This window comes from Neoarius graeffei, chromosome 24 (assembly GCF_027579695.1).
Source record: "Neoarius graeffei isolate fNeoGra1 chromosome 24, fNeoGra1.pri, whole genome shotgun sequence".
Lineage (NCBI taxonomy): Eukaryota > Metazoa > Chordata > Actinopteri > Siluriformes > Ariidae > Neoarius > Neoarius graeffei.
In genome coordinates, this window is record NC_083592.1 from 50,795,233 (window position 1) to 50,822,106 (window position 26,874).

Genomic DNA, 26,874 nt, shown 5'->3' on the forward strand with positions numbered 1-26,874 from the left:
AAAATCCATTTGAATTCCAGCTTGTAATACAATAAAACAGGACAAACACCAAGGGGGATGAATACTTTTGCAAGACACTGTACATATCTGGATTTGCATCAAAATCTAATCAATTGGGGGCGTCGTGGCTCAGGTGGATAAGGCGCCATACCATAAATCTGGGTTCGATTCAGGCCTGAGGTCATTTCCCGATCCCTCCCTGTCTCTCTCTCCCGCTCATTTCCTGTCTCTACACTGTCCTATCCAATAAAAAAGGTGCAAAAAGCCCCCCCCAAAAAAAAATCTAATCAGTTGTTCCTTGACCCATGGCCCAAATTTCATCAAAATCCGTTCACTACTTTTTGAGTTACGTTGGGAAAAGATAGACAAACAGAGGCGGAAACATAACCTCTTCCAACAGTGTTGCGGAGGTAATGAATAAATCATGTCGAAAAAAAATTACATCTTATGCACTATATGTAAAGAATGAAAATAATGACTCATGCAAAAATCATATATGAAAATAAAAAGACGTCTACAAGTCTACTACATGTAAAAACTGTGAAATATAGCACATGAAGTGTCTTAAAAAAACATAAAATTCACATTTGAAGTTCATAAAGTTTCATGAGTTTTTTGTTGATGTTTGTTTGCATTTATTAATTTATGCCATTTTGTGCTATGCAGCTACTTCACTATGAAGCTTTTTCTTGTTTACTCCATGCTTTTTGCCCCCAGGTGAGTCTATTAGTGTGAAATAAATAAAGCATGCTCGAGGTTCAAAGTATACATGTATGTTTCATCAGAGGGTTGGTTGCTCAAGAGCAAAGGTAGCTGCACAAAGCAGTGATTAAACGCACGGATACAAACTGGTTAATTATTCACAAGCAGTATTTGGAAACCTACTCGTCCTGTTAGGGCAGAAGAGCAGGCTTTTTTTTCTCGCTCTAACCAGCAAACCGAAATCATGGTGCCAACATGCTGTCTGACTCTGCTCCAGAACCACAGGGGTCGGTGGAGGACATTCTTTCGTCCAGGTATTCAGCTGCACAGGTAAACTTCACACTGCCACTCTGAATAATTACAAATGGATCATGGTTACAGGTTTTGGACTTGACACTGATTATAGGATCTTACCGTATGTAGGCATGTGGCAGTGTCCCAAAACAAGGAAATTGTACCCTACATCAAAATGGCACATTATCAAAGCTCTTGTTGTCATAGAGCGCTGAGGTTCAAACTAAAACCATCCACTACTCTAATCCTCTCTACTTCTACTCTACTAAAAAGTTAATATGGAAATAGTTATGGATATGTAGCAGAGTAAAAGTGTGGAAAATACAACTTGAGTCGTTGTACTTTGTTGCAGGTGATGAGTTTACGCCATCATGTGTTGTCCGTCATCCGTTGTCTGTCATCCCCATTTCATGAAAATCATTTCTTCTCTCTCAAGTTTTCACCGATTTTTATTCTTTTTGGCAGGAAGGTAGGTCTGCCTGGGGTGCATATAGCTTCTACCCAAATTTGCATAATTACAATTAATAATGAAGATAAGGAGTAATTAAGCCCTAATAAGCCGTTTCCACGCAAATCGCTTCTTCTCCCTCAATTCTTCACCGATTTTGATTCTTTCTGCCATGAAGGTAGGAGTACCTAGGTTGCACATAAATTCTACCCAGATTTGCTTAATTACAATTATGAATGAAGTTATGGACTAATTAAGCCTTAATGAGCAGTTCAACAAAAATCGCTGCTTCTGGGTCAATTCCTCGCCATTTTGGATTCTTTCTGGCAAATAGGTCAGTATTCCTAGGGTGGATAGAGCTTCCATATATATAGCTTGTATATAGTGTATATAGCTTGCAACATTTATTGCACAAGGTGGCCCACTTTAGATCGTTCCTTCTGGATTAGACAGGGCCACAGTGAGCTACGCCGTCACTGACAGTCTCATTCTAATACCATATTTTCTTTACTTGAGCATTATTGAAGTTGAATACTTGTACATTTCCAGGAAAAAAAGAAAATCCTTAAATTACTACTTACAAATTTACAGTGGTGCTTGAAAGTTTGTGAACCCTTTAGAATTTTCTATATTTCTGCATAAACATTATCAGATTTTCACACAAGTCCTAAAAGTAGATAAAGAGAACCCAGTTAAACAAATGAGACAAAAATATTATACTTGGTCATTTATTTACTGAGGAAAATGATCCAATATTACATATCTGTGAGTGGCAAAAATATGTGAACCTCTAGGATTAGCAGTTAATTTGAAGGTGAAATTAGAGTCAGGTGTTTTCAATCAATGGGATGACAATCAGGTGTGAGTGGGCACCCTGTTTTATTTAAAGAACAGGGATCTATCAAAGTCTGATCTTCACAACACATGTTTGTGGAAGTGTATCATGGCATGAACAAAGGAGATTTCTGAGGACCTCAGAAAAAAGCGTTGTTGATGCTCATCAGGCTGGAAAAGGTTACAAAACCATCTCTAAAGAGTTTGGACTCCACCAATCCACAGTCAGACAGATTGTGTACAAATGGAGGAAATTCAAGACCATTGTTACCCTCCCCAGGAGTGGTCGACCAACAAAGATCACTCTGAGAGCAAGGCGTGTAATAGTCGGCGAGGTCACAAAGGACCCCAGGGTAACTTCTAAGCAACTGAAGGCCTCTCTCACATTGGCTAATGTTAATGTTCATGAGTCCACCATCAGGAGAACACTGAACAACAATGGTGTGCATGGCAGGGTTGCAAGGAGAAAGCCACTGCTCTCCAAAAAGAACATTGCTGCTCGTCTGCAGTTTGCTAAAGATCACATGGACAAGGCAGAAGGCTATTGGAAAAATGGTTTGTGGATGGATGAGACCAAAATAGAACTTTTTGGTTTAAATGAGAAGCGTTGTGTTTGGAGAAAGGAAAACACTGCATTCCAGCATAAGAACCTTATCCCATCTGTGAAACATGTTGGTGGTAGTATCATGGTTTGGGTCTGTTTTGCTGCATCTGGGCCAGGACGGCTTGTCATCATTGATGGAATAATGAATTCTGAATTATACCAGCGAATTCTAAAGGAAAATGTCAGGACATCTGTCCATGAACTGAATCTCAAGAGATGCAACAAGACAATGACCCTAAGCACACAAGTCATTCTACCAAAGAACAGTTAAAAAAGAATAAAGTTAATGCTCTGGAATGGCCAAGTCAAAGTCCTGACCTTAATCCAATCAAAATGTTGTGGAAGGACCTGAAGCAAGCAGTTCATGTGAGGAAACTCACCAACATCCCAGAGTTGAAGCTGTTCTGTACAGAGGAATGAGCTAAAATTCCTCCAAGCCGGTATGCAGGACTGATCAACAGTTACCGGAAACATTTAGTTGCAGTTATTGCTGCACAAGGGGGTCACACCAGATACTGAAAGCAAAGGTTCACATACTTTTGCCACTCACAGATATGTAATATTGGATCATTTTCCTCAATAAATAAATGACCAAGTATAATATTTTGTCTCATTTGTTTAACTGGGTTCTCTTTATCTACTTTTAGGACTTGTGTGAAAATCTGATTATGTTTTAGGTCATATTTATGCAGAAATATAGAAAATTCTAAAGGGTTCACAAACTTTCAAGCACCACTGTACTTTAAAGTACTCATTGCAAATATCAGAGGTCTTTTCTTACCTCATGCAGCCAATGACTTTATCTCATCTCATCTCATTATCTCTAGCCACTTTATCCTGTTCTACAGGGTCACAGGCAAGCTGGAGACTATCCCAGCTGACTATGGGTGAAAGGCGGGGTACACCCTGGACAAGTTGCCAGGTCATCACAGGGCCGACACATAGACACAGACAACCATTCACACTCACACCTACGGTCAATTTAGAGTCACCAGTTAACCTAACCTGCATGTCTTTGGACTGTGGGGGAATCCAGAGAACCCAGAGGAAACCCACACGGACACGGGGAGAACATGCAAAATCAACACAGAAAGGCCCTCGCTGGCCACGGGGCTCAAACCTGGACCTTCTTGCTGTGAGGCGACAGCGCTAACCACTACACCACCGTGCCACCCCAATGACTTTATATTATTATATTATACATCATTAGTATGGGCTCATTTTAGAATCTAATGTCGAAAAATTCTACCAAGAAGAGAGGTTAATGGTTAGAGAAGCAACTTTAGGACCAAAAGTTTGCTGGCTTGATTCCCTGGACAAGCAGGAATGGCTGAATTGCCCTTGAGCAAGGCATTTAACCTTCAACTGCTCCCCAGGCTGCTCTGTTGTATGCCACTCTGGATAAGAGCATCTGCTAACTACTGCCATTAATGTAATGTAATGCCAATTCCATCCATCCATCCATCCATTATCTGTAGCCACTTATCTTGTGTAGGGTTGCAGACAAGCTGGAGCTTATTCCAGCTGACTACGGGCGAAAGGCGGGGTACACCCTGGACAAGTCGCCAGATTATCACAGGGCTGACACATAGAGACAAACAACCATTCACATTCACATCTACGGTCAGTTTAGAGCCACCAATTAGCCTAACCTGCATGTCTTTGGACTGTGGGGGAAACCGGAGCACCCGGAGGAAACCCATGCAGACACGGGGAGAACATGCAAACTCCATACAGAAAGGCCCTCGCTAGCCACTGGGCTCAAACCCAGAACCTTCTTGCTGTGAGGCGACAGTGCTAACCACTACACCACCGTGCCACTGGTCCAGTTCTTCGTGTTTGGAAATTACAACCCACCATTACTGAAGCTATTTGATTTATTAGTGAGTTCTTATAATTATTAGCATTTTGACTCATTACTTGAATTGAATCAGTTAAATCCAAACCTCAATAACTCAAAAACAAGTAACCTGTAAATAATATGTATTTATATTTTATGTGTTTTGTTGGTGGAACATTAAGGAATAGGATTTCTGTGTGGAGTTTGCATGTTCTCCTCGTGCCTGTGTGGGTTAAAGTCATGCAGATACAGGTCCTCGGGTAATGTTAATGTCAAACAGGATGGTCTGAGTATTTTAGAAACTGCCTATCTCTGTCTCTGTCAAGACTGCGATGTCTTGTCGATGCGAGAGTTCATAGGAAAATAACCAGACAGGAATCTGTAGGTGCTAAAGAAGGAAACTGGACTTGTTGAAACTCTTGAAGATGTTTCACCTCTCATCTGAAAGGCTTCTTCAGTTCTGTCTGACTAGTGGGGAGTTCCAGGTATTTATCTTCTAGTGGACCAAAAGCAACCCTAAGGAGTGTCGTTGAGGTCACATGGGTCACTGACCCTCTCAAACATCCTGTAGGTTGTTAGGGTCATAGGAAAATAACCAGACAGGAATCCATAGGTGCTAAAGAAGGAAACTGGACTTGCTTGAAATCCTTGAAGACATTTCACCTCTCATCTGAAAGGCTTCTTCAGTTCTGTCTGACTAGTGGGGAGTTCCAGGTATTTATCCTCTAGTGGACCAAAAGCAACACATGGGGCATTGACCCTCTCAACCATCCTGTAGGTTGTTAGGGTCATTGAAGGCCAGGTGTGAATGGTGTTAGCAGCCTAGAGGGTCATTAGGGTGACTCATGACTCATATGATGGCAGAGAGAGCCAACGACCCACAGATCACTCGAACGACCCTCTAGGCTGCTAACACCGTTCAAGCTGACAGGAAGGCATTAACTCAAATAACCACTCTTTACAACTGTGGTGAGCAGAAAAGTATCTCAGAAAGCATAACATGTCAGGCCTTGAGGTGGATGGACAACAACAGCAGAAGACTACATCAGGTTCTCCTGCTATCAGCAAAGAACAGGAATCTGAAACTACACCATCTCCCACATGATCTCCCAGCCTGGACAGCTGAAGATTGAAAACTGGTTGAAAAACTTCACCTTTTTCCAACTGTCCAATTCCAGTCACCAAGATCTGATGTTTGATGTGAACATTAACTGAAGTACGTGAGCTGAATCTACATGACTACATGCATTGGGTTTCTCCCACATGATTGGCAGATTAGATGATTGCATGAAAGTGCATGAAGGTGGGATGCAGATGCTACTGTACACACTATAGTACACACTATTCCTCATAATAGTATGCAGTATAGATTGCACTATGGCTATAATTTTTACAATTTGCTACAGTCATGTGACCACCTGTCAGAACTACTGCTTCAGATTATATTCAGTTACTGTGACTTACATTAACATATAATTAGTGTTGCCACCTCACAGCTCCAGGATCTGTGGTTCGATCCTGCACTCTCAGAAAATAAAGTACATTATTGTACATTTAGGGTTACAGTGGCTTGTCACTAGGGCAGTACCTTCGAAGGTATTTTTTGTACACTTTATACCGTATAGTGCTTTGGAGCATGTATGTACCTTTCTGGCCCTAAAAAGCTACACACAATTACCTTAGGTCCAATAATAAGCCCTAAGGGGTACATTAGTGTAGATTGTATCATGGGGTACAGAAATGGACTCCTACTGTAACTGTACCCTAATTTCTGATAGGGTGAGTTTGTGTTACTGACTGAGTTTTTTGCATGCTCATCCCATGTCCACGAGGGTTTCCTCTGGGTTCTCCAGTTTCCTCCCACCATCCAAAAGCATGCCTGTCAAGTCTGAATTGCCCTTCAGTGTGAATGAGTGTGTGAATGTGACTAGTGTTTCATTCAGTGTTCCTAAGATCCACCAGGCTTTGGATCCACCATGGCCCTGATCGGAATAAAGTGGTTACTGAATATGAATGAATGAATGAAATTCCATCTGTCTTTTTGGCAAATTTAAAACCTACGTACATTTTATAACTGAACCCCAAATTGGCTGTTTTAATTTTTTTCTCATCTATTTACTTTAAAAATATATTAATAACCTTTATAAACCTTGCTTTGCTTTGAAACTGATTAGGAGCTTGACAGATAAGAGTGACGGCGGTTGGTGGAGCTCTGTGTTTGGACACAATGTGGATGCGAGAAAAGATGCCCACTCCAATCTGCTGTCCAAGAAAGCAACCAGTGGCCTTTACAAAATCCAGTGTAAGCTTTTTTTTTTTAATATATATAAAACCGTCAAAGCAGACATGAAGCATGGCGTTAAATACTGTAAATAAACGTGCTTGTGCGTTTGTATGCAGGAATATAGTATCTGAATAAAGTTGGAGGCATGCATGCATTAGATAAACTTATTATTGAAAATCCATGATGTCTGCATTTTTCCTTCCAGTTCACAATGTCAAGCCCGACTGTCTGGAGGCCTACAATGAGCTATCGTGAGTAGAATTCCTCTTCGTGTGAATAAACTTGAGCTTCAAGATGTCCTGTCCTTGAGCCTATTATTACCACTCAAGCCTAATGCACTTTTTCTTGGAATATCCTGAACTCATCCCATCCATTATCTGTAGCCGCTCATCCTGTTCTACAGGGTCACAGGCAAGCTGGAGCTGACTATGTGCAAGAGGCAGGGTACACCCTGGACAAGTCGCCAGGTTATCACAGGGCTGACATAGAGACAAACAACCATTCACACTCACATTCACACCTACGGTCAGTTTAGAGCCACCAATTAACCTAACCTGCATGTCTTTGGACTGTGGGGAAAACCGGAGCACCCGGAGGAAACCCATGCAGACACGGGGAGAACATGCAAACTCCATACAGAAAGGCCCTCGCTAGCCACTGGGCTCGAACCCAGGACCTTCTTGCTGTGAGACGACAGTGCTAACCACTACACCACCATGCCGCCCCCTGAACTCATCTGGTTTTCAAATTGTTTTCATCTCATAATCCATGAGACACAGTTTACTAACTAGATGAATGCATGTTGAAGTAGGCGATGACCTTTTCCTTTCTGAAGTACAGAAAAAGCTTTTGCTTTAATTACATTAGCCATTCAAATACATTTAAGAAAGTGAAAGCAATGTGTGTGTGTGTTGTGAGAATGGAGGTTCAAAGAGAGCTGCACAATGATCCAGATTATCCCTGTGAAGTTGTGGGAAGCTGGAACACGTGGTACGGAGACCAGGACCAAGCAGGTACAGGGTCAAATAAAGACCAGTTTGATTATTGTTCCCGGTTTGATTTTATCACTAGAGTCATTCGAATGCATATGACTTTGATGCACATTTATCAGATTTGACATTATATGGTGCTGAAGTGACACCTGATGTTTGGTTCTTGTAGTGCATCTCTGGAGATACTATGGTGGATATCCAGCTCTGATGGAATGCTTGAACAAACTCAGAGGCAACAAGGTATTTATCATTTACCATTCAGTAAAGGGGACATATGAAAAAATAGCCTCAATGAGGCTGTTGTTGTGTGTGAGTTTGAAATCTGATCAATCCTGTAGTTGGAGTAGCGATTTTTGTGAAATTGCGTGTGACCCCTGTATAGCCGCATCCATGGCAGGTGGTGCCACCAGGTGAACAACTCTTGTTGGAATATGTCTTTAGAATCTTCTGAGTGAGTTTCAGTGGAAACATCCTAGTAGTTTACGAACAGTAGTGTTTGGTGTGACGAGTCACCCAAAATTTTCAAACGCCCATAAAATGTTAAATATGACAAGTGATGCCACCACTTTTGACAACTTTTATGCATACCAACCTGGGGAACATTCCATATGAGTTTGATCAAACAAAATCTGATCACTCCTGTAGGAGGAGTAGCGATTTTCATGAAATTGCACATGACCCCTGTGTAGCCGCATCCATGGTAGGTGGCACCACTTGGTGAACAACTCTTGTTGGAATATGTCTTTAGAGTCTTCTGGGTGAGTTTCGGTGAAAACGTCCCACCAGTTTACGAAGAGTAGCATTTAATGTGACAAGTCACCCAAACATTTCAAAAGCCCATAAAATGGTAAATATGACAGGTGGCACCACCATCTTGCCAACTTTTATGCACACCCACCTGGGGAACATTGTATGCGAGTTTGATCGAAATCCAAGGAGTAGCGAAGAAGGAGTAGCGATTTTTGTAAATTGTGGACGGATGACAATGGACGACGGACGGATGACACGTGATCGCATCAGCTCATCTGGCCTGACTTAAGGCCAGATGAGCTAAAAATACTGACTTTTTCAGTGCTTGTGCACATACATTTGGGTATCTGGAGCCTTTCAACCTACAAACTTTGAAATTAGATGACCGAGTCAGTTTATTTTGTTTTGCCAATTTCAGTAAACATGAGCTTCAACAAGCTGTTCAGATTGAGCTCCTCTTTCTATGTCACAAGTGGAGCTCATTAGAATAACTCCACCCCCTCATTTGAATACTGTATCTCCACTCATGGCTTGAGAGCTGCCTTTGTGAACAAATATTCATGAGGAAAGTGCTACCTGATTACTTGGTGGAAGAGGAGGTGGCGTGAACAGTGGCTCATTATCATTTAAAGGAACAGGCTGTTTTTCAAATCAGTTGTTTTGAACAGGGCTGTTCGACAGGGTGAGAAGGGAGCTGTGGTGTTTTATCCTTGTGGTACTTTGACCAAAAAATGTCACAGGCATTTCATTAAGACCTCAGGGAACTGTGTCAACTTGCAGAAAAGAGGTAGAATATGTCACCTTAAATATGTCACTATACATAATTTTTTTAGATAATTAAATTATTTAATATGTTTCCTGATTGATTAGGAAACTATTAGAAATATTTCTAAATCTTAATCAAAATTAAGAAAGACTGGGCTTATAAATATGTATGATATGCAAATTGGACACGCCCCATGTTCTACTGGAGTACAACCAAGCATATTATTATATATAAAGGACACTTTTATGATGGAATAAAAACATGTGTTCTTTTCCCTTCTAGCAGGTTTCATTCATTTGGTTTCATAGCATGCAATATTGTTAGCATATCACTTATCCTACATGTATTACGTCGCTCTACCCAATGGAGAATGAGTGCTGAATATGGTTTACGATATTGCATGGTTGTCAAGACAACATGACGTCACGTCAGAGACATAAAACTTCCGCACTAGTGAGCGACTGTGACAATTTGTAAGCAAACATGGCCGCCAGGTTTGCTTTGTTAAATATGGAAGATTTTGAGAGACTTTTGAAAGAGAAAGACACGCTGAACACCTGAAAGGAATGTGTATGTATAATAATAATAATAATAATACCTCACAAAAACATGCTGATAAATTGCCCGTGGGTGTGAATAAATGTGTAAATGTGTGAGGTACTACACAATGGACTGATAGCCCATCCAGGTTAGGTATCTGAGTCACACCCAGTGTTCCTGGATTCACAGTGACCCTGAAGATAGATTAATTAATTAATTACTTTTTTATAATCCTCTTTATATCCTGTTGAGTTTTCAGTGTGGTGTTTAATCCATTCCTCATCTTGTTTCTTACATGCTTCTCTGATTTGTGCAGGCGTATCTTGAGTTTCGCAAAGAGAGGAGTAAGATGCTGATCTCTCGGCAGAACCAGCTGCTTCTCGAGTTCAGCTTCTGGAACGATCCTGTACCCCGACCTGGACCAAACATATACGAACTGAGAACTTACAGATTAAAGGTGAAAGAAACTGTTAATTTACTCCACATACTGTTAGAGTATGTACACGATGACCTGCTTGAATGAATGTATATTTTTCATTATTTAAATAATATTTTCATGAAGGGGCGTCACGGTGGTGTAGTGGTTAGCACTGTCGCCTCACAGCAAGAAGGTCCTGGGTTCGAGCCCAGCGGCCAACGAGGGCCTTTCTGTGTGGAGTTTGCATGTTCTCCCCGTGTCCGCGTGGGTTTCCTCCGGGTGCTCCAGTTTCCCCCAAAGGCATGCAGGTTAGGCTAATTGGTGGCTCTAAATTGACCGTAGGTGTGAATGGTTGTCTGTGTCTATGTGTCAGCCCTGCGATGACCTGGCAACTTGTCCAGGGTGCATCCCGCATCTTGCCCATAGTCAGCTGGGATAGGCTCCAGCTTGCCTGCGACCCTGTAGGACAGGATAAGTGGCTACAGATAATGGATGGATGGATTTTCATGAAGGTATAAAGCAAATGTAAATAGTGAAATTAACACCAATATTTACATTTAATTCTGAATTAAAATGTATTTTAATGAGTAGTTTTTACTGTGGGCGGCACGGTGGTGTAGTGGTTAGCGCTGTCACCTCACAGCAAGAAGGTCCGGGTTCGAGCCCCGAGGGCCTTTCTGTGCGGAGTTTGCATGTTCTCTCCGTGTCCGCGTGGGTTTCCTCCAGGTGCTCCGGTTTCCCCCACAGTCCAAAGACATGCAGGTTAGGTTAACTGGTGACTCTAAATTGACCGTAGGTGTGAATGTGAGTGTGAATGGTTGTCTGTGTCTATGTGTCAGCCCTGTGATGACCTGGCGACTTGTCCAGGGTGTACCCCGCCTTTCGCCCGTAGTCAGCTGGGATAGGCTCCAGCTTGCCTGCGACCCTGTAGAACAGGATAAAGCGGCTAGAGATAATGAGATGAGATGAGTTTTTACTGTTTCCCCAAACAATTAGTTTACATTTTGAACTTATGAGAATAATTTAGGGCTAAAAAGGAACAGATTAAAAACATGTTTTTCAACAAAGAAAAACATGCCATCATTGCTCAATTTTCTGCAAGGACTTTTCAGTGGCAGCAAATTGCAACACTCAGTAAATTCAAGACAAAGGACGTTGTGCTTTCTGGTTTCTCACTAACATAACTTATTTATAGCTTTTATACCAGAAGTGGAAACTGGTACTAATTTGTTTCGCAGACATTCCACAACATTAAATGTAACTGTTAATGGATAAAAAGCACAAATAGGAATAAAACACTTTGGGATGTACTGTTATAGGAAAAGAATCAGCTTCTGAATCTGAACAGTCGGGGAGAGTGGGGAGAGTCGGAACAGGGGAGACTTGGGACAGTTTGTGTTCCCAAAAATGAATTTCAACCAATCAGGTTTTAGATGAGATCAAAAGTTAGATGTTGCTCCTTAGAGTAACCGACTTCTTTTAGAGCCATGAAGCTGGACACTGCAGTAAGGTTTGTGCAGTTCGATGTTTTATCAACCAAAACTTATATTTTCTACTTCGCCTTCACCTCTATTCTATGGTGTAATGGACGCCGGTGAATTGGGGATTCATTAGGAATTAAAGTATGTAGCCTAGAGTTACCAGATATAGTATTACTTATTAAACTTAAGTTCTGGGAAAAAAAACATTTAAGATTTTTTTTTTAAATGGCCAGATGGGGAGAGTTGGGACAGTTCATCATGTTAAAGGTTTATATTATGGTTTACAAATGAAAATTGTTTTAAAATGTTAAAAATGTGGGCGTGTCCCTGCATGAGGATTAAACTTATTTCATTCCTTCTTTAGAATGGAACTGTTTTGTCGAGTCAGGTTTTGGGTAAACGGACATTTTTCTATCGCTGTACCAACATTGTGTGTTCATACAGTTCATATGGTACAAGTTTTGATAATAAATAAAAATCAAACATGTAGACCTAGATTTTTTTTGTCCCACGTCTCCCAACATAATGCCCTATGTCTCCCTTCACTGTCCCATGTCTCCCTGAAAACAATAATGACAGAAAAAGTGAAGCCTGAAGGCCAGTATATGTGACAAGCTGAGAAATTAATGTTGTGGTAAGAGGGTATAGTAAATCCTCTCTAATGCAATATGAATGTGACGCTGCCTGCAAAGAATTTCACGCATTCTACAAAAACTGAAAACTTGTCCCAAGTCTCCCTGCTCTCCCGTCACTCCATCTCACGTCACACTGCCCCATTGTGATTTATTTCCCTATAACAGTACACCTTGTTGCATTTCATTCTTTACAACAACATAACAGCAGCTTAGACAGTAGTTCTGGTTTATATTAATATGCTCTCTGTAATACTTTATTACTCGAGCATCTCTGTTTATTCAAAGTCCTCACATTTTTTCGATAAATGAATAAAAAGCTAGCCAAATTACAACCCCGATTCCAAAAAAGTTGGGACAAAGTACAAATTGTAAATAAAAACGGAATGCAATAACTTAAATCTCAAAAACTGATATTGTATTCACAATAGAACATAGACAACATATCAAATGTCGAAAGTGAGACATTTTGAAATTTCATGCCAAATATTGGCTCATTTGAAATTTCATGACAGCAACACATCTCAAAAAAGTTGGGACAGGGGCAATAAGAGGCTGGAAAAGTTAAAGGTACAAAAAAGGAACAGCTGGAGGACCAAATTGCAACTCATTAGGTCAATTGGCAATAGGTCATTAATATGACTGGGTATAAAAAGAGCATCTTGGAGTGACAGCGGCTCTCAGAAGTAAAGATGGGAAGAGGATCACCAATCCCCCTAATTCTGCACCGACAAATAGTGGAGCAATATCAGAAAGGAGTTCAACAGTGTCAAATTGCAAAGAGTTTGAACATATCATCATCTACAGTGCATAATATCATCAAAAGATTCAGAGAATCTGGAAGAATCTCTGTGTGTATGGGTCAAGGCCGGAAAACCATACTGGGTGCCCGTGATCTTCGGGCCCTTAGACGGCACCGCATCACATACAGGCATGCTTCTGTATTGGAAATCACAAAATGGGCTCAGGAATATTTCCAGAGAACATTATCTGTGAACACAATTCACCGTGCCATCCGCCATTGCCAGCTAAAACTCTATAGTTCAAAGAAGAAGCCGTATCTAAACACGATCCAGAAGTGCAGACGTCTTCTCTGGGCCAAGGCTCATTTAAAATGGACTGTGGCAAAGTGGAAAACTGTTCTGTGGTCAGACGAATCAGAATTTGAAGTTCTTTATGGAAATCAGGGACGCCGTGTCATTCGGACTAAAGAGGAGGACGACCCAAGTTGTTATCAGCGCTCAGTTCAGAAGCCTGCATCTCTGATGGTATGGGGTTGCATTAGTGCGCGTGGCATGGGCAGCTTACACATCTGGAAAGACACCATCAATGCTGAAAGGTATATCCAGGTTCTAGAGCAACATATGCTCCCATCCAGACGACGTCTCTTTCAGGGAAGACCTTGCATTTTCCAACATGACAATGCCAAACCACATACTGCATCAATTACAGCATCATGGCTGCGTAGAAGAAGGGTCCGGGTACTGAACTGGCCAGCCTGCAGTCCAGATCTTTCACCCATAGAAAACATTTGGTGCATCATAAAACGGAAGATACGACAAAAAAGACCTAAGACAGTTGAGCAACTAGAATCCTACATTAGCCAAGAATGGGTTAACATTCCTATCCCTAAACTCGAGCAACTTGTCTCCTCAGTCCCCAGACGTTTACAGACTGTTGTAAAGAGAAAAGGGGATGTCTCACAGTGGTAAACATGGCCTTGTCCCAACTTTTTTGAGATGTGTCGTCATGAAATTTAAAATCACCTAATTTTTCTCTTTAAATGATACATTTTCTCAGTTTAAACATTTGATATGTCATCTATGTTCTATTCTGAATAAAATATGGAATTTTGAAACTTCCACATCATTGCATTCCATTTTTATTTACAATTTGTACTTTGTCCCAACTTTTTTGGAATCAGGGTTGTATACAGAGTTTAAAGATTAATCTGCAAACACAGTATATGTAAACATTACCGTTTGAAGTGACACTCCAACAACTGCACTTAGATCTGTGTAGTAATTTCCCTATGGGTGGGTGGAGCACAGAGGACGGCAGGACAGAGATCAGGTGTAAACAAGGCTTTTATTGCCACACTTTTCAGTCTAACAATATATATCGGACGCACAGAGACACACACATCAGCGTCTCGTCCAGGGATCAGCCCCTTCCGCTCTCGCTCTCCCTCCTGATATAGGGCGCGGTCACTGGGAAGACACACAAACACAGGTTAATTGCTCTCAGGTGTAGTGATTCTGCCACTTACCTTCCCTGACTCCGCCCTCCTGTCACAGACCGGTGCTTGACCATGCCCCCGCTGCCACATACCCCCACCGCCCGACTCAGGCCAGGCGGCCGTCCAGCCTGCAGCCGACTCCCCCCCCCCCCTTGACGGGAGAGGAAGTCCGCCACGACCATCTGTGCCCCTGGCCTGTGGACCACCTTGAAATTAAAGGGTTGGAGCGCCAGATACCAACGGGTGATCCGCGCATTGGCATCTTTCATGCGGTGGAGCCACTGGAGGGGCGCGTGGTCCGAACAGAGGGTGAAAGGGCGCCCCAGCAGGTAGTACTGGAGGGCGAGAACCGCCCACTTGATGGCCAAACACTCTTTCTCTATGGTGCTGTAGCGCCGCTCATGCACCGACAGCTTCCTGCTGATATACAGGACAGGGCAGTCCTCCCCCTCCACCTCCTGGGACAAAACCGCCCCCAGCCCTCTGTCTGACGCATCGGTCTGCAACATAAAGGGGAGAGAAAAGTCAGGGGAGTGTAGAAGTGGCCCCCCACACAGTGCAGCCTTTACCTCTGAGAAAGCCCGCTGGCACTGCTCCGTCCACTGGACCGGATCTGGTGCCCCCTTTTTAGTGAGATCAGTCAGCGGGCTGGTGACGTCCGAATAATTAGGTTTCAACCTACGATAATAGCCAGCCAGCCCCAGGAACTGTCTCACCCCCTTTTTGGTCTTGGGCCTCGGGCAGGCCGCAATTGCTGCCGTCTTATTAATTTGGGGACGCACCTGCCCATTGCCCAAGTGGAAGCCCAGATAGCGTACTTCCACCCGCCCAATCGCACACTTCTTTGGGTTGGCTGTGAGCCCCACTCGCCTCAGCGACCTAAGGATGGCCCTCAGATATTCGAGGTGCCGCTGCCAGTCATTACTATAGATGATGATGTCATCTAAATACGCTGCCGCATAAGTGGCGTGAGGGCAGAGGACTCTGTCCATCAGCCGCTGAAACGTCGCGGGCGCCCCAAACAGCCCAAACGGAAGGGTGACGAATTGGTGTAAACCAAACGGTGTGGAAAAGGTCGTTTTTTCTCGGGATAGAGGAGTCAAGGGGATCTGCCAATATCCCTTCGTCAAATCCAGCGTCGAATAAAAGTGAGCAGTGCCGAGTCGATCGAGCAACTCATCAATACGAGGCATTGGGTACGCGTCGAATTTAGACACCGCGTTGACTTTTCTATAGTCCACACAGAACCGGACCGACCTGTCGGCCTTGGGTACCAAGACCACCGGGCTGCTCCAGTCACTGTGGGACTCCTCGACAATGCCCATTTCGAGCATGGTCTGAAGTTCTTCCCGAACCACCTTTTTTTTTGTGTTCGGGTAGCCTGTAAGGGCGGCTACGCACTACCACCCCCGGGGGCGTCTCTATGTGGTGCTCTATGAGGTTAGTGCGACCGGGCAGGGGTGAGAACACATCCAAAAACTCGGTCTGCAACTGGGCGACCTCCGTGAGTTGGGTCGGGGAGAGGTGGCTTCCACAGGGGACCGGAGAGGTACGTGATGCCAATGTCCCTTTTTGAACCTCCGGCCCCAGCTCCGCCTTCTCCGGAACCACCGACACCAACGCCACGGGGACCTCCTCGTTCCAGAGTTTAAGCAGATTGAGGTGGTAAATCTGTAGCACCCCACCCGTCCATTCGCCTCACCTCATAGTCGACGTCCCTGACTTGCCGTGTGACCTCAAAGGGTCCTTGCCACTTGGCGATCAATTTGGAGCTTGACGTGGGCAACAGTACGAGTACCTTATCTCCCGGTGTGAACTCTCTAAGGCGCGTACCCTTGTTGTACAGGCGGGCTTGCCGTTCCTGGGCCTGCCGCAAATTCTCCTGAGTTAGGTGGGTGAGCTGTGGAGTTTTGCACGCAGGTCCATAATGTACTGAATTTCGTTCTTACTTTGTGAAGGTCCCTCCTCCCAATTTTCCCGCAGCACATCCAGGATGCCGCGCGGCTTACGCCCATATAATAATTCGAACGGGGAGAACCCCGTGGAGGCTTGGGGGACCTCTCGCACTGAGAACAGCAAGGGTTCGAGCCACTTATCCCAATTACGTGCGTCCTCACTTACGAATTTCTTAATAATATTTTTGAGGGTGCGGTTGAATTGTTCCACTAAACCGTCCGTTTGTGGGTGATACACGCTGGTGCGGATCGGCTTAATCCCCAATAACCCATACAGTTTGCGCAGTGTTCGTGACATAAACGTAGTGCCTTGATCAGTCAGAATCTCTTTCGGGATTCCAACTCGGGAGATGACGCAGAAGAGTGCCTCTGCAATACTGCGTGCTGAGATATTGCGCAGAGGCACTGCTTCCGGGTATCGCGTTGCGTAGTCCACCAGAACTAATATAAAGCGGTACCCTTGCACTGACCGATCTAATGGCCCGACGAGATCCATCCCAATTCTCTCAAACGGGGTCTCGATTAATGGTAGAGGGCGCAAAGGCGCTTTTGGAATGGCCGCTGGGTTTACTAACTGCCATTCGCGGCATGCCATACACCACCTACGGACATCGCCGCGAATCCCCGGCTAATAGAATCGGGCCATTATTCGGGCTAGTGTTTTATCCTGCCCCAAGTGTCCAGCCATGGGATTAAAGTGAGCCGCCTGGAATACCAATTCCCGGCGGGTCTTCGGAATTAAAAGCTGCGTGACTCGCTCTTTAGTTTGAGTGTCCTGCGTCACTCGGTATAATCTATCCCTCATAATCGCGAAGTAGGGGAAGGACGGGGTGGCGTTCGGCTGGAGCGTTTGACCATCGATTACTCTCACTTGGTCAAACGCATGCTGCAGAGTCTCGTCTCGCGACTGCTCTAATGGGAAATCCGCGAGGGATTCCCCAATAGAGAGAGGAGGAGCCGGCGGCTCCTCACTCTAACGCGGAGATGACGTAGACGGCTCTGTGACAGCTGCTCCCGCCAAAGCGACACCAGGACCTCCCCCTGTCAAATGGCAGGACCCACTCTCTACTAGGCGTGTCATTAAACCCCGAAATCCCGGCCAATCAGTCCCCAAAATTAAAGAGTGGGTAAGGCGAGGATTAACCGCCGCCTTCACTATAAATTTTTCCCCTCTGAAAATAATGTGGACCAACACCAAAGGGTAGTTGTGAACATCCCCATGCACACACAACACCTTCACCCCTTGTGCTCCCCCCAATGCCTCGTTTTGAACCAGGCTTTGGCGAATTGAGGTCTGATTACAACCAGAATCCACCAACGCCTGATATGTAGCCCCTTGGATACTCACCGGTATGCAATACGCTCCGGCCCGATCGAGGGCGGCCTCTGGCACATCGGGGATCCGAACCACTGCGCCCACTTCCATTGCTGTGCACTGCTGTTGAAGGTGGCCCGGCTCCCCGCAGCGCCAGCAAACCGGCCCGGGCTTTCCCTCTGCACCGGTGATCTGGGGCTCACTCACCTGAGGTGGGGGAGAGACAGACACAGAAGGGAGAAACGGGAGGGCACCGCGGGTGCGGCGGGCGGGCTGGGGTGGTGCCGGCCCCCGCCTCCATGGTGGGGGAATGGGGCGAGGACGGGACACAGGAGGAGGGGGAGAGAGAGAGAGAGAGAGAGAAGAGGAGAGAAGAGAAGATGCCATCTGCTGTCCTGCCGCCGGGACAGCCGCCAGATGATCCTCCGCCAGCTCGACTACCTGATCCAGCGACGCCGGGCGGTGGCACTGGACCCACTCTGCGGTTCCGGCTGGTAAGCGGGCGATGAACTGTTCCAGTACCACCTGGTCGACGATTCCCTCGGCGTCGCGATTGTTGGCCCTCAACCACCGCCAGCAGGCATCCCGGAGCTGCTGGCTGAACGCGAACGGCCGGCCGACTTCCTCCAATCGCAGCGCGCGGAAGCACTGGCGCTGTTGTTCCGGTGTACGCCCCACGCGCTGGAGGACGGCCCGGCGGAGGTCCCCGTAGGCCAGCCGGCGGTCGGCGGGGAGCTGTAGCGCGGCCAGCTGTGCCTCTCCCATTAGCAGGGGGAGGAGGCGCGCCGCGCGCTGCTCCATCGGCCACCCCGAGGCTTCGGCGACCTGTTCAAACAACGTGATGAACGCCTCGGGGTCGTCCTGCGGGCCCATCTTGGTGACAGTGAGGGGAGACGGGCCCGCGGCCGGAGCGCTGGTGGACCCCGCCGACGCGAGGAGATGCCGGAACGCCTCGCGATCTTCCTGCTGGGCCAGCACCAGGGCTTCGAAGCGCCGCTCTTGTTCCTTTCGGAGTGTGACGAGCGCCTGGTGCTGGCTTTGCTGAGCCGTGGCGAGGGCGTGGACCAGGTCTGCAAACGGGGAGGATTCCATGAGGCTGCTGGTTTGGTGCTCCACTGTCCCAGGTTTCGGCACCACTGTAGTAATTTCCCTATGGGTGGGTGGAGCACAGAGGACGGCAGGACAGAGATCAGGTGTAAACAAGGCTTTTATTGCCACACGTTTCAGTCTAACAATATATATCGGACGCACAGAGACACACACATCAGCGTCTCGTCCAGGGATCAGCCCCTTCCGCTCTCGCTCTCCCTCCTGATATAGGGCGCGGTCACTGGGAAGACACACAAACACAGGTTAATTGCTCTCAGGTGTAGTGATTCTGCCACTTACCTTCCCTGACTCTGCCCTCCTGTCACAGACCGGCGCTTGACCACGCCCCCGCTGCCACAATCTGGTTTTCAGTTCTTCACTCTCATTATAAGGAACATGTCAGTGTTCTTGTCTATGGTCTGTGATGAAATAAACAGTGTGCTCTGGTGCTTTTTAACAAAGTTAGACCTACTTTATGATTTATTAATGCATGTTAGTATTGGGGCTTTAAAGCTAGACGGCTTTCCGATTTCATAAAATCAGTGAAATTTAGTTCCCTCTGAAATGTGGTCATTGTGATATATGTTTATTTCTGTAATATCTCACATAATATCAGATCGTTCTGTAGCTGGGAAGTTATTTAATTTGAGGGGATTCCCAAGCAAATAATATGCATGAAATCGCTCGCTTCGCGCAATCAAGCAGACAGAGGAAGTCAGTGTGCACATGCGCAGGTTTACCTTTGACCGTGCACTGACAGTTCCATCATTCTGTCGCTAAACAAACAGCTGGTCACACCGAGGTGCTCGCTGACCGCCGATATTTATTAGTTTGGTCCTGCGTTTCCTTTCCTTTGTATATAAAATAACGTTTTTTCTTCTCGCTTTCCACTACTGTAGTGGGTCTTTCACGTTTCATTTGCACACTCACATCCTCCATTTTTCTCTCCTGTTTCAAATTTGTATCCCACAATGCCTTGTGCAAACAGGGAAAGCCCACCACGTGATGCACAGTGTAGTATCTTGAATTGGGTCATGGTGAAGCAGGAAAAAATAGCCGAGAATTTAGGGCCATGTGGCCTTAAATTCATTAATTGTTCTATTTAAAAAAACAAATAAAATTGGAAGTCTGTGATTCGAGTTCAATAGCTTTTGGTCCACTAAACAGAAATAATTGGGTGTCATGGAGAATTCTTTTTATGACCTACATTTGAAAAATCTGAAAGGCAGTCTAGCTTTAAGGTAAAGTGGTACCAGTACAGATATTAGATATTCAATCTCATTTTGCTGTTCTTGTATCGCAATTGTTAGCCGTACAGTATGATACAAAAATGTCCTCTTCTTTTGGTTTGTGCATGAACCTGAAAGCCGGGCACGATGATAGAATGGGGAAATCACTGGTAAGCCTGTTGTACAGTATATACTTATTGCATAATGCTTTTTCAGCACTAATTCTTAATGTAGTGTTGTTTGACATTTCTTTGAGATTTTTATATTGTCCTGGACAAAACTCCAGTTTTATATTTACCTTATACTGTCATTTCTATTTGACAGGGCTCGAGCAATCAAATACCGCCAAGAGAACAACGAAGCAGTAGGAGGATTTTTCACTCAGGTTGGAGAGCTGTATGTCGTTCACCATCTTTGGGGTATGTTGTTTTCAGAGACTGAATATTTTTAATGCTTTTTAATGCACTGAGGACATTGAATGTGAGCATCGTATCTTTATAAACCATAACTAAATAAATAAATCATAATAAATACAACCCCGATTCCAAAAAAGTTGGGACAAAGTACAAATTGTAAATAAAAATGGAATGCAATGATGTGGAAGTTTCAAAATTCCATATTTTATTCAGAATAGAACATAGATGACATATCAAATGTTTAAACTGAGAAAATGTATCATTTAAAGAGAAAAATTGGATGATTTTAAATTTCATGACAACAACACATCTCAAAAAAGTTGGGACAAGGCCATGTTTACCACTGTGAGACATCCCCTTTTCTCTTTACAACAGTCTGTAAACGTCTGGGGACTGAGGAGACAAGTTGCTCAAGTTTAGGGATAGGAATGTTAACCCATTCTTGGCTAATGTAGGATTCTAGTTGGTCAACTGTCTTAGGTCTTTTTTGTCCTATCTTCCGTTTTATGATGTGCCAAATGTTTTCTATGGGTGAAAGATCTGGACTGCAGGCTGGCCAGTTCAGTACCCAGACCCTTCTTCTATGCAGCCATGATGCTGTAATTGATGCAGTATGTTGTTTGGCATTGTCATGTTGGAAAATGCAAGGTCTTCCCTGAAAGAGACGTTATCTGGATGGGAGCATATATTGCTCTAGAACCTGGATATACCTTTCAGCACTGATGGTGTCTTTCCAGATGTGTAAGCTGCCCATGCCACATGTACTAATGCAACCCCATACCATCAGAGATGCAGGCTTCTGAACTGAGCGCTGATAACAACTTGGGTCGTCCTTCTCCTCTTTAGTCCGAATGACACGGTGTCCCTGATTTCCATAAAGAACTTCAAATTTTGATTCGTCTGACCACAGAACAGTTTTCCACTTTGCCACAGTCCATTTTAAATGAGCCTTGGCCCAGAGAAGACGTCTGCGCTTCTGGATCGTGTTTAGATACGGCTTCTTCTTTGAACTATAGAGTTTTAGCTGGCAACGGCGGATGGCACGGTGAATTGTGTTCACAGATAATGTTCTCTGGAAATATTCCTGAGCCCATTTTGTGATTTCCAATACAGAAGCATGCCTGTATGTGATGCAGTGCCGTCTAAGGGCCCGAAGATCACGGGCACCCAGTATGGTTTTCCGGCCTTGACCCTTACATACAGATTCTTCCAGAGTCTCTGAATCTTTTGATGATATTATGCACTGTAGATGATGATATGTTCAAACTCTTTGCAATTTTACACTGTCGAACTCCTTTCTGATATTGCTCCACTATTTGTCAGCACAGAATTAGGGGGATTGGTGATCCTCTTCCCATCTTTACTCCTGAGAGCCGCTGCCACTCCACGATGCTCTTTTTATACCCAGTCATGTTAATGACCTATTGCCAATTGACCTAATGAGTTGCAATTTGGCCCTCCAGCTGTTCCTTTTTTGTACCTTTAACTTTTCCAGCCTCTTATTGCCCCGTCCCAACTTTTTTGAGATGTGTTGCTGTCATGAAATTTCAAATGAGCCAATATTTGGCATGAAATTTCAAAATGTCTCACTTTCGACATTTGATATGTTGTCTATGTTCTATTGTGAATACAATATCAGTTTTTGAGATATGTAAATTATTGCATTCTGTTTTTATTTACAATTTGTACTTTGTCCCAAATTTTTTGGAATCGGGGTTGTACTAAATTAAATAAAATTAATTAATTAATTAATTAATTAATTAAAAACTAAATATTGATAATAATAAACCAGAACCTATAACTATTTGAATATATTTATTAGAAATTATTAATACGTTTAATTTAATAAAATTATTTTAAATATAATATTTTCCACATACTGTTTATGGCGCTCCTGTTTTAAATGATGTTTTGATCCTGTAACCTACTAAATATTCTTAACAATATAATGTACCATGGAAAAAAGCCCTTTTCCCCCAATTGTGTTTAATACATACTGTATTTATTTCCTGTGTGTAGCGTATAAAGACCTGCAGTCCAGAGAGGAGACGAGGAACCTGGCATGGTTCAAAGAAGGCTGGGATGTCAGTGTACATTACACAGGTGAGACACACTGTTAAGTACAGTGATGTGAACTACAGGTCCTGGAGGGCCCGCTTCCTTTGCTGATTAGTATTCCGGCTCATTTAACACACACTGTGTTAATCACTGCCGTGGGACGTGGGTTTTAGACAAACTGTTGGTGCCATCTAGTGGATAAGGCAAGTCTGGTGTCTGATTTTTGCTCAGGCTGAGGTACAAGGGCAAGAAAAAGTAAGTGAACCCTTTAGAATTATCTCATCTCATTATCTGTAGCCGCTTTATCCTGTTCTACAGGGTCGCAGGCAAGCTGGAGCCTATCCCAGCTAACTACGGGCGAAAGGCGGGGTACACCCTGGACAAGTTGCCAGGTCATCACAGGGCTGACACATAGACACAGACAACCATTCACACTCACATTCACACCTACGGTCAATTTAGAGTTACCAGTTAACCTAACCTGCATGTCTTTGGACTGTGGGGGAAACTGGAGCACCCGGAGGAAACCCACGGGGAGAACATGCAAACTCCGCACAGAAAGGCCCTCGCCGGCCACGGGGCTCGAACCCGGACCTTCTTGCATTTATGTAGAAATTCATTTTAAAATACCATGAGCTGGCCTAGTGGTTAGTGTGACCTCCTCTCGACCGGGAGATCGCGAGTCCTACTCACGGTCTGGTCATACCAAAGACCATTATCAAAATGGTACTTACTGCCGTCTGGTGAGGCATGCCACAATGCAGATCTGAGTAGGGAGTCAAACTCTCATGCTTCCCAGAGAACCAGACCCCCACTGTAACCCTAGCTATGTAATAGGCGAGAGGCTGAGGGCTATAGAAACAGAGATCAGCACCACCCAATGCACCTCAAGGGCTGGGTTACTACTACTGGTTGCCTGGCCCCTCCGCTCCTGCTCAGCCTGCCCAAGACTACTGTCTGTCCTGATTCCCCATTGGTAGAATGACCTTCCCATTGAGGTCAGAACTGCCGACTCCTTGACCACCTTCAAGCACAGAATGAAGACTCACCTCTTCAAGCTGCACCTCTCCCCTTCTTCCTTGCCCACTGTGTAACCGTGTTTCAGTCTTGACCAATCCAGGCTGTGTACCATCTAACCTGGGGTTAGCTATTTTGAGTTCTCTATTTAGTTATACTTTATATCAGGGGTGTCCAAACTGATCCATAAAGGGCCGTGTGGCTGCAGGTTTTCATTCCAGCCATGCAGCAGCACACCTGATTTGATACCCTGAAAGCAGGAAAAATGGGCAAGTGTAAGGACCTGAGTGACTTTGACAAGGGCCAAATTGTGATGGCTAGATGACTGGGTCTGAGCATCTCCAAAATGGCAGGTCTTGTGGGGTGTTCTGGGTATGTGGTGGTTAGTACATACCAAAAGTGGTCCAAAGAAGGACAACTGGTGAACCTTCGTCAGGGTCATGGGTGTCAAAGGCTCACTGATGTGCATGGGGGGCGAAGGCTAGCCTATCTGGTCTGATACCACAGAAGAGCTACTGTAGCACAAACTGCTGAAAAAGTAAATGATATAAAGGTGTCAGAACACACAGTGCATCACAGCTTGCTGTGTATGGTGCTGCGAAGATGCAGACTGGTCTGAATTCCCATGCTGACCCCTGTCCACCACTGAAAACACCTACAGTTGGCACATGAGCATCAGAACTGGAACATAGAACAAATCTAAGAAGATGATCTTTTACATCATGTGGACAGCCAGATAGATACATGTGCATGTGCACTTATTTGGAGAAGAGATGGCACCAGGATACACTATGGGAAGAAGACAAGCCGACGGGGCAGTGCGATGCTCTGGACAATGTTCTGCTGGGAAACCTTGGGTCCTAGCATTCATGTGGATGTTATTTTGACACATTACATTTTATTAGAGGTATTTATCAGATATGCTTATCCAGATCAATGTACAACATACCCAGAGCAGCCTGGGGAGCAGTTGGGGGTTAGGTGCCTTGCTCAAGGGCACTTCAGCCATTTCTGCCGGTCCAGGGAATCAAAACGGTAACCTTTTGGTCCCAAAGCCGCTTCTCTGACCCTTAGGCCATGGCTTCCCCTGTAACACCTAGCACCTACCTAAACACTGTTGCAAACCAAGTACACCCCTTCATGGCAACAGTATTCCCTAATACCACTGGCCTCTTTGAGCAGGATAACACTCCCTTCCACACTGCAAAAACTGTTCAGGAATGGTTTGAGGAACATGACACAGAGTTCAAGATTTTGACTTGGCCTCCAAATTCCCCAGATCTCAATCTGATCAAGCATCAGTCAGATGTACTGGACAAACAAGTCCGATCCATGGAAGCCCCACCTCACAACTTACAGGACTTACAGGATCTGCTGCTAACATCTTGGTGCCAGATACCACAGGATGCCTTCAGAGGTCTTTTGGAGTCCATGCATCAAGAGAACTGTTTTGGTAGCACATGGGAGACCTACACTATATTTGGCAGGTAGTTGTAATGTTATGGCTGATTGATGTAACTTCTGTATAACTTATGTTATAGCATCTATAAACAATCATTCCCTCACAACTCTATTTGTTCTCCATCCATCATCTGTAGCCGCTTATCCTGTTCTACAGGGTCACAGGCAAGCTGGAGCTTATCCCAGCTGACTATGGGCAAGAGGCAGGGTACACCCTGGACAAGTCACCAGGTCATTGCAGGGTTGACACAGAGACAAACAACCATTCACACCTAGGGTCAATTTAGAGCCACCAATTAACCTAACCTGCATGTCTTTGGACTGTGGGGGAAACCGGAGCACCTGGAGGAAACCCACACAGAACATGCAAACTCCACGCAGAAAGGCCCTTGCTGGCCGCTGGGCTTCTTGCCATGAGGTGACAGTGCTAACCACTGCACCACCATGCCACCCCTCTATCTTTTCTATGTCTTTTAAACGTAATTGGAGAAAAACTGAGAAAGGGAAAGCACAAAGCATACAAAAGAGTGTCCAGCATACAAGTCCCTTGTGTTCCCGTTGTTACAATACTAAAGAAGAAAACACCAAACATATCATAGTTAATGAATTTAAAATGATAAAATTGCACCTTTCAAAGAATGTAACCTTGAACTAGGACCCAGTTTAAGGTTGCTTAGTTTGTTATTACAACCTCAGCTTTACAGTTGTCTACTTCCTTAATACATTTTATGATGGCCTCATTACAACAAACTATAACTAAGTTGATATACAACCAAGACGATATCTAATTTTCATACTTTCTTTCATTGAAACTGAGTACTTTCCTTTTCTTTACAGTACCCTTAATCCAGAGTATGGAGTCAAGGATCTTGATCCCTACAAACAGCTCACCTCTGCAGTGACTCACAAGCTGGCAGTGTGTCTCGGTGATGATCCTATGGATTCTCCTCTCCTCTGAACTGCAATAAACCTGCACCTGACAGCTTCAGCCACAAGAACAATCAATTACACCATCATTTGTGTGTTATAAAATATTGAATGAAAAACGAATGCTCCTGTAAATTCAGTTTTTAATCAATATCAGTTGTTTACTTTGGATTATCATGGAGTACAGCTCGGACAGGGCTACGAATTAGAGGTATCAGCTGCAGTCAAATTTACTGCCTTATCTTTGCATAAGACATTTGCACAGATCTTTTTTTAGGCTGCAGTGGAGCAGGGTAATGTGTGAAGGAAAACAGCTGTGCAGGAAAACTACTGCAGTCAACAATAAAAATGTTGTGACCAAATGTCACGTATGGCACGTGGTGTTAATGACAGCTCTGGTGCAATCAGCTCACATTTGGCATGTTATCAAGTAAGAACATGATCAAGATGTATAAAATGTCTGAGAGTGGCTCATAAAAATAGTCACAGAAGTCTCTCCAGAACCCAAAACCTTCTTTGGTAAAAGCTGGGAGTGAAAATAGACTAACAACAGAATGTATTAAAACTCTTACATAAAGTTTTA

The 26,874-nt window shown here is 44.4% G+C and overlaps 1 protein-coding gene across 1 annotated transcript; it reads left to right on the plus strand.

Annotated features, from left to right (window-relative positions):
• The first annotated feature begins 936 nt into the window (after window positions 1-936).
• nipsnap1 (nipsnap homolog 1 (C. elegans)) lies at window positions 937-26,653 on the plus strand. Its single transcript, XM_060907440.1, has 10 exons — window positions 937-1,032; window positions 6,897-7,024; window positions 7,212-7,257; window positions 7,925-8,019; window positions 8,168-8,238; window positions 10,371-10,511; window positions 20,551-20,582; window positions 20,737-20,831; window positions 22,848-22,931; window positions 26,202-26,653. Exons 1-10 carry the CDS (start codon window positions 947-949, stop codon window positions 26,264-26,266), a joined length of 843 nt encoding a protein of 280 aa, XP_060763423.1. The 5' UTR covers window positions 937-946; the 3' UTR covers window positions 26,267-26,653.
• The last annotated feature ends 221 nt before the right edge of the window (window positions 26,654-26,874 follow it).